Here is a 12,305-nt window from a genome sequence, read left to right as displayed (position 1 = left end):
GAAATCATTCAATGTCTGTTCTTATACCACAAAGAAACTAAACTAGAAATCAATAACAGAAAGACAACTGGAAAATTTCAAAGTACATGGGGATTTAACAACACACTTTAAATAACACACGATTCAAAGAAGAAATCTCAAGAGAAATTTAAAAGTATTTTGAACTAAATGAAAATGAAAACACAAATATCAAAATCTGTGGTATACATCAAAAGCAGTGCTTAGAGGGAAATTTTTAGCATTAAATATATTATAAAAGAAAATATTTTGCATTAAATATTACATTAGGGAAGAAAAAAGATCTAAGGTCTATCTTCTAAACTTTCACCTTAGGAAACTAGAAAAAAAGAGTAAATTAAGCCAAATGAGTAGAAGAAAAGAAATAATAAATTAGATCAGAAATCAATGAAATTGAAAAGAGGAAATGAATAAAGAAAATAAACAAAACCAAAAGCTGGCTCTCTGAAAAGATCAATAAAATCAATAAGCCTCTAGAGAGGATAACTAACAAAAAAAGAGAGAGGACACAAATTACTAATATCAGAAATGAAAGAGGAGACATCACTATAGATTCTATGGACATTAAATGAACATTAAAGAATACCATGAACAACTCTATGCTTACAAACTTGATAACCTAGATGAAATGGACCAAGGCTTTGAGAGTCACAATCTGCCAAAACTCACATGAGAAAAAACAGACAATCTGAATAGGCCTTTAGCTATTAAGGAATTTGAATCAATAATAACTTTCCAAAACAGAAAGCACCATGCCCAGATGGGTTCAATGATGAATTCTACCAAACATTTAAGGAAGAAATTATACCAATTCTCTACATTCTCTTTCAGAGATGAAAACAGAGAGAATGCTTCCTAACTCATTCTATAAGGCCAGCATTATACTAATACAAAACTAGACAAAGACATTACAAGAAAAGAAAACTATAGACCAAGATCTCTCACGAATAAAGACACAGAAAACCTCAACAAAATCTTAGCAAATTAAATCCAAAAAAGTATAAAAATGAATTGTACATCATGACCAAATGGGATTCAACCCAAGTATGCAAGACTGGTTCAACATTTGAAAATTAATGTGTTCCATCACATTAACAAGCTAAAAAAGAAAAATCACTTGATCATATCAACAGATGTAGAAAAAGCATTCGACAAAAGCCAACAATCGCTCATGAAAAATCTATTAGTGAACTAGAAATAGAGAGGAACTTTCTCAACTTGATAAAAATATCTACAAAAAAACCTACAGCTAATGTCACACTTAATGGTGAGAAGCTAGAAGACTTTCCATTAGATTAGGAACAAGCCAAAGGTATCTCCTCTCATCGCTCATTTTCAACACTGTAGTGGGAGTCCTACAAATGCAATAGGACAAGAAAAGAATATAAGAGATATACTCATTGGGAAGAAAGAGATAAAACTGTCTTTGTTTGCAGATGGTATGTTCTTCTATGTAGAAAATCCAAAAAGAATTGACAGAACAACTCCTGGAAGAAATAAGCAATTATAGCAAGGTCACAGGATACAAGACTAATATACAAAAGTCAGTTGCTTTCCTATGTACCAGAAATGAATAAGTGAAATTTTAAATTAAAAACACAATACATTTACATTAGCACCCCCAAAAATGAAGTACTTAGGTATAAATGTAACAAAATATGTATAAGGTTTATATGGGGAAAACCATAAAACTCTAATAAATGGGCTAAAAGAACTAAATAAATGGGGAGATATTCCATGTTCATGGATAGGAAGATTCAATATTGTCAAGATGTCAGTTCTTCCCAAAACGATCTACAGATATAAGCCCAATCAAAATCCCAGAAGGCCATTTTATGGATATTAACAAAAGGTTCTAAAGTTTATATGGAGAGGCAAAAGACCCAAGATAGGAAACACAATACTGAAGTTGGAGGACTGACACTACCTGACTTTAAGATTTATGATAAAGCTACAATAATCAAGACATTGTGGTATTGGTGAAAAAACAGACTAATAGATGGATGGAACAGAATAGAAAGCCTAAAAATAGAACCACATAAATATAGTCAACTTATCTTTAACAAAGGAGTAAAGGCAATACAATGGAGAAAGGACAGTTTCTTCAACAAGTAGTGTTAGAATAACTGGACACCTCCTATGCAAAAAAGTGAATCTAGACACAGACATTATACCCTTTACAAATATCCACTCAAAATGTATCACAGAACTAAATGTAAAATGCAAAACAATAAAACTCCTAAAAGAAAGATAACATAGGAGCAAATCCAGATGACCTTGAGTTTGGTGATAAATTTTTAGACATAATACCAAAGTCATAATCCAGGAAAGAAAGAACTGAGAAACCAGATTTCATTAAAAGTAAAATTTTCTGCTATGTGAAAGACACTGCCAAGAGAATAAAGAGACAGAGTGGGACAAAATATTTGCAAAATACATATCTGATAAAGCCTGTTATCCAAAATATACAAAAAAAGCAAAAAAAAAAAAAAAAAAAAAACCCTCTTAAAACTCAACAGAAAGAAAACAAAAAATAGGCCAAAGACCTTAACAAACACTTCACCAAAGAAGATATACAGATGTCAAATAAGCAAATGAAAACATACTTCACATAATATGTCATCAGGGAAATTTAAGTCAAAACAATAATGAGCTACCACTACACACCTATTAGAATGGCCAAAATCTAAAGCACTGAGAAACACAAATGCTGACAAGGACGTGAAACAAGAGGAACTCTCATTTATTGAGAATGGGACTGTAAAATGGTACAGCCACTTTGGAAGACAATTTGGTGGTTTCTTACAAAACTAAACATACTCTTACCAAGCAATTGCACTCCTTGCTATTTGCCCTAAGGAGTTGAAAATTGATGTGCACACAAATACCTGCAGACAGGTCTTTATAGCAGCTTTATTCGTAATTGCCAAAACCTGGAAGCAACCGAGATGTCCTTTAGTAGGTGAATGGATAAATAAATTGTGGAATATCCAGACAATGGAATGTTATACAGCACTAAAAAGAAATGAGCTTTTCACATGGAAGAAGGTTAAATGCATATTGCTAAGGGAAAAACCTAATTTGAAAAGGCTTCCTACTGTATGATTCCAACTATATGACATTCTGGAAAAGGCAAAATACTATGGTGACAATATAAATATTAGTGGTTGACAGGAGTTGGGGAGTAGGAAGGGACAAATAGGCAGAGCACAGAGGACTTGGAAGGGCAGCAAAAATACTCTGTATGATACTCTAACCATGGATACATGTCATTATACATTTGTCCAAACCCAATTAATGTTACAAATCCAAGAATGAACCCTACTGTAAACTATGGACTTTTGGTGATTATGATGTGTCGATGTAGGTTCATCAGTTGTACCACTCTGGTGGAGGACTGTGATAACAGGGGAAGCTATGTATGTGTCATGGCAGGAGGTACATGGCAAATCTCCGTACCTTCCTCTCAATTTTGCTGTAAACCTAAAATTGCTCTAAAAAATAGTAAAACCTTTAAAAATTTGAATGTTCATTGTTTCTGTTTTGGAAGTCATACAAGGGAGAACGATGCTACCAAGTCAGTTTTCGTTTTTAGACTATGACACCAACTCTACTCAACTTCAGAAAGAAATATGTTTTTCTTAAAAATACCTCATTTCTGTTCAGTTTCTTCTGTGGTCTACTTATGATGGTGTCTTTCTAATTCCAAAAAACTTTTCCCACCATCCCCAGCTTCTGTCAGAAGGGTCAATTCTCTAGCTTTCCAGGCATAACCCATTCATTTAGCACATCTATAACTTGATACCTGCATGCTAATTGATACAATGTCCCTTCCCTCCACTACACTAAAAACTCCACTAGTGCTGCAGCCAGTTAGGTCTGTCCTGTTTTACTGCTGTTCAACTAGCACCTAGCGTAGTGTCTGGCATACAGCAGGTGCTCAATAAATATTTGGTTAATTAATACATGAACAAAAAATTAGGTGAACTTAGAGTAAATTACGCTAAGTGAAATAAGCCTGACAGAGAAAGACAAATTCCACATGGTATCAGTTACATGTGGAATCAAAAAAATAAGTTGAATTCATAGAAACAGAGAGTAGAGAAGTGGTTACCAGGGGCTGGAGGATGGGGAAATAGGGAGAGGTTGGTAAAAGGATACTAACTTTCAGGTATAAGGTGAATAAGGTCTGAGGATCTAATGTATAATATCGTGACTATAATAGATAACATTGTACAGTACTGTATAATTGAAATTTGCTAGGAGAGTAGAACTTAAACGTTCTTGCCAAAAAGAAAGTCAAATAAGTGAGGTGATAGATACATTAATTAACTTGATGGGGGGGGGAATTCTTTTACCAGGCACATATACACCAAATCATCACATTGTACACTTTAAATATCTTACAATTTTGTCAGTTATACCTCAATAAAGATAGAAAAAATGAGGCTAACAATGTAATATAATTAAAAATACATCAATACCTACTTAGCCTAGTATCTTCTAAATAGAATGTTTCAACTGTATTACAATATTTCCCAACCATATTCCATCATGAGAAATGATCTTTTCCTTCTTAATACAAGGCCAGTAGCCTGCATTTATAGGACTGGCAGGTCATTATGACTTCTCCTTGAAAGGTATTAAGGCAATTTCTGACCACTTCCTGGTTCAGTCCTAGTATTAGTTAAGGAATGCAATGGGCTATTCAACAAATTACTTTTTGGCTAATTCATTTTTTTTTTTTCCCCAGCTTAAGAGAGGTCATTTCTCCCCACCCCATACCCCTACTTCCTCAGAGGTAACTTTTTTCTCTGCCTCTTCTCTTTTCTGTCTCATATCAAGGGAAATCCAGTTTTCCTGGGAGTCTTCTTCATAGGCGCTATTGTCTCCCACTTCTAACTTGGAGGAGAGGTGGGGAAACTGCCTCTTGGCCCCTAAATGTGTCTTCTCATTGCTGCCTTAAATGTGGAGTTAGTATCACCCATCCACTTACGTCACACACTTCTAATCACCCTTGATCTTGAGTACTCCATTAGGATTCATTTTTACCTTCCTAGATGTTTTATCACTTGGCTCACATTTTTTCTTCCAACCCTCTATTGTTTCTTTTTGGAATTTAAACTGAATTTCCTATTATGAGAAAGGAAGTATAGAGGTGGAGGGCACAGATTCTGGAGTCACACCCCTTGGATTTGAATCCTACTCCACCACTTCTTAACTGTGATTAAGGAAATTTAACATCTCTGAACCTCAGTTTCCTCATTTGTAAATTGAAAGTAATAATAATGCCTACATTATAAGGCTTAAATGAGTTAAGACCCATAAAACACTTAGTCACTGGCACATAGAAAGCACTCCCGAATGCCAGTATTATCATTATCCTTGGTAACATTAATATCCATATTTTTGACTACTGACTTTCAATTTCTGGACATATTGGCATCCACACATAGTTCTACCTTGAAGCAGCTTATCACACAGCCCTACTTTAAGATTTCAAACCTGGTATTTTTCTCCAATTAGAAAAATTCTTCTCCTCATCTTTCTCACTCTTGAAAACTCCCAGAATATTCTATTTTCTTGGCTTAAATCACTGATTCAAGCAAGCACTGGCAATCAAACTTCCTATTCTTTAACTCTAATAATTTTCTAATATGAATCTTCGAGTCTTAGTCAGTCTAATCTTAATCTCTTCATTCTTCCTTGAACATATACACTTATAAGCTCTCCTCAATGTCCAGAGATCAATAATCTTACTTGTCCTTTAATAGCCAAATGAGTGATTTATCAACATCTATCTTGAGCTCCTCTGTGTAAATATTGCTGAATAAAGGTACTTCGTTTCTATCACTAAAAACTAAAACAGAACCACGCCAACAGTAGTGGTCCAACAAATGCTTTCTAAGAGTAAATTTGGGAAGACTTCCTTTATGTTTAGGGTGCTATTCTGATAATAATGATGTGAAAGCATTTGTATTTTAATTAGAGTGTTCTTGGTGCTATATGCACTTTTGAAGTAACTTTCAAGAATGAAGTAGCATTTGTCATATATCTACTTTTGCATACCATCTCTGATTTATAAGCATTGCAATTAAAGAAAATCTAACCTGTGTTGACTAACAATCAGATACCGACTAGCTGTATGCTCTTTAGAAACTCATTATGCCTTTGGGACTTGTGTATCTGTAAAATGAGGGAGCTGCGCTAGAATAAACTGGCTTTTAGAGGACTCCAAGGGGGTCATTCACTTAAGAATTAGACTAAGGAGACTGTAAGCATAAAGAAAATCATATTAATGCAGGGGGGGAATGTTCAAGAAACCAGAACCAAAGTCAGATGGGAACAGTAATTCCAATTATGCACTGGAGAATTGACTCTTCCACACAAAGGACTTCAAACTGTAACTATGACTAAATGATAGTCATAGTCAGTTGGAAAGTTAAGGCTACTGTCAGTTGTCCCGTTTTCTCACATAACCTCTTGTCACAGTACCTCAACTAATTTAAAATGCAATTAAAACCCCCTGAAGCTGAATACATATGTTCAACATCAGTTAAATACATTCATCCTTTGGGGAAAACAATCATATTCTAGAAATACACAAAGTGATTATTTTTTATGAAGAATTAATTTCAGTAGGAGAGGTACACATACCATTAATAAATAGTTGGGAATCATTTTCATCAAAAGGGCATAGCAGTTGTAAAGAATTATATGTTAGCTATCTACAGGGATAGTGAATTTTTTTGTTAAATGTCTTTTGGGTTAATATTCTTTTGGTGTAAATGTGTATTAAATATGCATGTCAACCCCTTTGAACTCTCCCTTAAGGTAAAAATTCCCACTCCCTACTTTCCTGCTCATAAGTAGAGGGCTCTTGAAATTAGAGAACTCACAAACAGGAAACAAAAAAGCAGACATTCAGATCTTTGGTTCCTTGTGTAGGTGTGATATCAGAACTCCAGAGAGAACCCTAAACTCACATCAGCTTGTTATGAAATACACTTATTGATAGAATTCAAATGTGAAATGATGTTTAAATGTATTTCTGTCTTCAGATATAAATGTGTTTGGCTGCTTAGAGTTTAGTGTAGATAGAAAGAGAAATTAAAACATATATTCTATGAAAGTTCAAGTCTGAAATACACTATGCAAGTCAATCCAAAATCATTAGGTAAATATGTAATTTAGATGATTTTAAAAACATGAAAGCCTTACTTAAAACAAAATACTTCTTCAGAAATTATATAACTGTGATGTCTAAATTTCTCTTTTGCTTTAAACTGTTTACACCTATTTCCTATACACTTACAAAAATATACTAAACAAAAAGGGAACTTTTAAACTTTGTTTAGAATTACCATTATATAATTATTAAATAAACATGCATGTAGGAAAAAGACAAAATCATGTAGAAAATTTGTAACTGCATCATATATATGTACATATAGACTTTTGACAACTTTTACCATTTTTCTTTTGGAAGAAAATTTTAATTTGGTATATATTATATAAAATATATATGATAGAAATGTAAAAATACAATCAGAACAAATCTGTTTCTTTAAAGTTAAGTAGTTAATGAACAATGTTCGCATTGTTCCCAAGATTAGTGTGACTTGTGTCTAATATTAAAAGCATTATTCAAATAGTATGCAATTATAATATCCATCCCCATTCAATACGGAGTATTATAAATAAAAATATATTGTTAAAACATCGTCATATACGTTATACGAATATATCATCATTTCTTAGAGGAAGCAAGGGCTGATTAAAATCTATAAAATATTAGATGGTCTCCATTTACAATTAAACCAACAAGAAAGGATCGGGGAAAGGAGCCTACCTTCCATTGCCCTTTTAAAGAAGACCTTACAGCTCCCACAGGTAAGGACACCATAATGACAGCCTGATGCTTCATCCCCACAGATTAAACAAATCTTCTGAGGTAATGACTCGAAGCTGTACTGTGGGCTCTGGCTGGCTTCTGAATCCGGCCTTGAAATGCAAAACAAAGTACTCCATTTATTTTTAGGTGCACCACTATCTAATACTAAAGTTTTCTTAACCCAGAATTGACAGAGTGAAAGGGTTTTTAGAAAATAGAACCGAATACACTTGAAAGACATGCAAACTAAACTTGATGTACTACCTGTTACTGGATTCATCAGACTGGCAAAGTTATTAGTCTTTCATCAGGAGCACCAACACGAAAGAATAATAAATAATTAATATATAATTTTATATCCAGAAAAAAAATCTTTCCACAAAACTTCTTATAGAGAATCAATTCAGTCTCTGACAAATCAAATGTTATGACCTTGTACGCTGGGTAACGATAAACGTGGTTTTGCTTTAAGAGTACAATCATACTTAGTGATGCTACTGAGTTTTTAAAACTCAACTCTGTAATTAAACAAGAATATGTGTTTGTCATTTTAAAGTATTGTTCAGTATACTGCCACTGTTTTGACTATTCACAACACATGATTCCAAACCGAGAGCATTTTTTTCTTTTTTCTTTAAAATTCCATTACTCCCGTAGGTAAATTAAAATCTTTTTTAAAATCTGTGTGAAAAAAAGTTGCAGCGAACTCGACACAATATTAGAATACAAGGTACTGCAGTGATTGATGTTTCAATCCGTAATGTAAACATATTACACATAAATTAATTTAAATCTTGAGATTCGTATGAAAATGAAGCGGTTGAGTGTCCAGACCCCTGAGACGGTTCTGCTTTGGGTTCTGGCCCGCTACCCAACATCCAGTGCCACCCCTCCCGGGAGAACGGGGCGTTAATGTCTCCTCTCCAAGACAGACATTCCCAGTAATTGTCCTTCTACGAAGAAAAGCATTTTATAAGGCCCCCGACTCGCCGCACGCCTTCCGCTCCGCGGGGCTACAGCGGACCTAGAGTGACGCTGCACTTTTAGAAATCACGGCTGGTCTTGTCTTGGGATTGCGCAGATCTGAAAAGTGTAGAAACATATTTTCGGGGAGGTACGCTCCAGAAACAGCATATTCTGCGCCCCCTTGGTGTCCCCCCAAAAAATGAGGAGAAGAGGTAAGGAAAAGGAAGCCAACCTGTGCTGTGCCCCGCCCCGGCCACCCACCCCTCGCGGCCACTCGGGGGAGCCGGAGCCGGAGCCGGAGCCGGGCGCTGAGGGCCGGGAGCTGGCGGCGGCCAGCGGCCGCACCGCTACTCTCGCGACGCGCCGGGCGCGCCCCGCCCCGGGCCCTCACCTCAGGTAGTTGAGATAGGGCTGGTAGACCTGCGGCAGGCCCTCCTTGAGCACCGCGGCCTGGTAGCCGAGCTGCGGGAGCCCGTTGAGGCCGAGCGGCGGGTAGAGCGCTGGGGCCGCCCCGGCGGCGGCGGCGGCGGCGGCGGCGGCGGCGGCCGAGGCCGAGGTGGACGGCAGGCCGTCCCGCGGCAGCAGGCAGGCGCCCGCGCCCGGCCCCTTGCAGGGTGGTGGGGCGAACGCGCCCTGCTGGGGCGGCGCGCTCTCCGCCTTGTACAGGATGCACTCCAGGGTCGAGCCCGACGAGGACGCGGACGAGACAGACGCACCGACAGGTGCGGCGGCGGCCGCCCCTTCCCCGGGTCTTGACGACGGCGCTCGCGTAGGCAGCGCGGGTGGCGCCAGCGGGAAATCCGGGAAGACGGCGGGGTTGGCACCCGCCACCAGGTACGGCCGCGGGGAACGCGCGGCGGCCTCGGCGCCTTCCTCTTCCTCCTTGATCTTCAGGGCGGGCGGCTGGAAGTCTCCATAGAGCGGGAATGCGTCGTCCTTGGGCTCGGCGTCGGGCTGGTACGCGCAGTCGGGGAAGTCGCCGGCCGCGACCTGGGCGGACGAGGCCGAGGGCGGGCCCCGCGGCGGGGCAAAGGCGCTGACTGCCGCGGCCCCGCCGTCATAGTTATCCCCCTCTAGCAGCTGCCGGGTGCGGGCGGCCAGGAAGGCTGAGTTGAGCGGCAGGATGGGCACGTGGATAAAATCCATCACCGTAGTGGCCAGCGGGGAGCGCCCGGGCGCCGCTGGCGCGTCGTGCTCCGCCAGGGCGACCCTGGGCGCCGTGAAGCGGGAATCTTCCTTGGGGACCAGGGCGACGCCTCCTGCGGCCGACCCTGGAGCAGCGGTCGCGGCTCCTCCTCCGGCCGCTGGGCCTCCCGCAGGCCGGGGTTTGCCCTTCAGAGGTGGACCCACGGACCCCTCGGACTCGGAGCCATCCTCCTCCTCCACCTCCACCACAGGGGGCTGCGGAGAGGGCTTCACTGCGGCCCCGGGCCAGTGATGGCTCCCGGCCGTCGGGGGCAGCAGCTGCCGGGACGGTGCCAGGCCCCTGGGCAGCACTTTCTGGGCAGCTGCCGTCCCGGAGCTGTCACCAGACTTGCCTTCTGGTCGGCTCATGAGCGGGGGCAATACCCCCTGGGTGACAGGGGCAGCCCGGGCGTCTTGGGGAAGCTCGGGGCTAAAGAGGCACCAAGGGCTGGTGGCCTCGCAGACGGGCGGGCTGGCGTGGCTCTGCCCAGGACCCGAGGGCGCCAGTAGCGTGTCCAAGACACTGTCCAGCAGTCCACTGTCCTTTTCTGGGGGTCTAGAGGTGCCACCTCCAGCACCCTCTGTGGCTTCAACTCTGGAATACGCCCCCTCCACGTCTGACAGCGACTGCTGGTCCTGAGTCTTCCCGTCTGGGTCCTGACCCTGGCAGGGCCGAGGGAAGAGCAGCCCGTCCAGGGAGAGGGGTATGACCGAGGCAGTAGGTGACGCGTCCGAGATCTCGCTCGCCTGAAAGGGGCCTGTGTCCCGGCGTCCCAGCAGAGGGGATCCGACCTGGGTTGGGGAGGGCGCTCTGCCCGCCACGTGGGGAGCCCGGGGATCCTTTGCCTTCCGCTCAGTCATGACGACCCGGACTCCCCTTTTCTCCTCCCCTGTCTCTGGGGAGGAGGGATAGGGGAAGGACGAGGGGGTGTCAGGAATACAAGAGCAGCGGGGGGAGGAAATAGGTGTTGAATTTGGCTGGACCGGACGGTGGAGAGGGGGGTGAAATCTCCACCTCCTGGGTCGGAAGGGGGCGGCACCGATCAGCTACTGCCCTTGCCCTCGGTCCGGTAGGCAGGGGAGGGGTGGCAGTTGCTCCGTCCTTGAGGCAGGTGGGGAGAGCAGGCGAAGGCAGTTGTAGGGATCTCACTTCCTAACTGGGAGAGTTCTCCAAGAGAGTTCCCCGACTTCAGTCTGCGGACAGAGACGCAGAGTACTCACAAGTCGGCACTCGAGTGGTGGCGGCTTCGAAAGCGATGCAAAGCGGCTCTCTCTCTACACTGTTTCTCCAGCTTCAGTGCCGTGTTGCTCCCAATCCCCGACTGCATTCCACTTCCCTTCTCACTAAAACCCTGGGGCTACTTTGGCCTCTCGGCAGAGCCCATCCTCAGGAGCAGCCTTGTTTCTGCCGGCTCCCTATAGCTGGCGACAACCATCTCTGCAGCTCTCACATTTCTCGGCAGTCGGGGGGACGAAACGCCTATAGTTGCAGATTCCACTCAAATGCCAAGGGAAACTAGTTCTCACTGAGAATGCTGCTCACACACCAGACCCTCGCTCACTCAAATATTACTAGGCTTAACTGGAGTAGTGACAGCCAGTAGACTAGCCCCACCGCTTTCTAACAACGCCTCCTCCCTATCTGGAGGCCCCGCCCAGAGTCCCTCCCTGCCCCAATTATGGACCAGATCTGAAATTGTGGAGTTGGTATTTCCAGCCGCTAGTCTAAATAACAGGTACTGTGGGATGGAACTTCGTAAGCATATTAGATTTTGTACGACCAGTTAAGAATTATGCCCAATCTAACTGGAAAAGCGAATGGATTCTATCAGAAGCTGAATTCTCAGGATTTCAGTTTTGTAAAGATTTTACATAGAGGAAAATATTTGGCTATGTGTATTATTTTTTAGAATAAACGTATCAAGGATGATCCTAAATAACATGAAAGAGATTTTCTCTCTTATGACTTCCATAAAAGTGAGTATTTTCAAATTGCTACAACCAACATGTCCTGCGCCTCGTGAACAGTCCTCAATGTGGCAGAGAAATTTGGGAGTGGGAGATAGTTGATAACACTTACCTACATGTACAGGAAGTTTGGATGTTGTGTGTCACACTTTGATTTGTCCTAAGGAATGCATTCCAACTTTTAACAAATAGCACTTTAAGGAAAGTTTTCTTTAGCTCCAGCTTATATCCTGTGCTACATCGTAAATTCCTCAATAGAGATGTTAAATTGTAT

At 41.7% G+C, this 12,305-nt stretch overlaps 1 protein-coding gene across 1 annotated transcript in view; it reads right to left on the bottom strand.

The window, feature by feature from the left end:
• PGR (progesterone receptor) overlaps positions 1-10,924 on the bottom strand; it is a 98,737-nt gene extending 87,813 nt beyond the window's left edge. Inside the window, exons 1-2 of the mRNA XM_060017219.1 lie at positions 9,270-10,924; positions 7,871-8,022 (exon numbers count right to left, since the gene is read on the bottom strand). Of these exons, the coding sequence (XP_059873202.1) occupies positions 7,871-8,022; positions 9,270-10,924 (1,807 nt within the window). The remainder of the gene's footprint in view (positions 1-7,870; positions 8,023-9,269) is intronic.
• Between the last annotated feature and the right edge of the window lie 1,381 nt (positions 10,925-12,305).

This window comes from Delphinus delphis, chromosome 8 (genome assembly GCF_949987515.2).
Source record: "Delphinus delphis chromosome 8, mDelDel1.2, whole genome shotgun sequence".
Lineage (NCBI taxonomy): Eukaryota > Metazoa > Chordata > Mammalia > Artiodactyla > Delphinidae > Delphinus > Delphinus delphis.
Note: the sequence above shows the minus strand (reverse complement) of the source record. Positions and strands in the feature narration are given on the sequence as shown.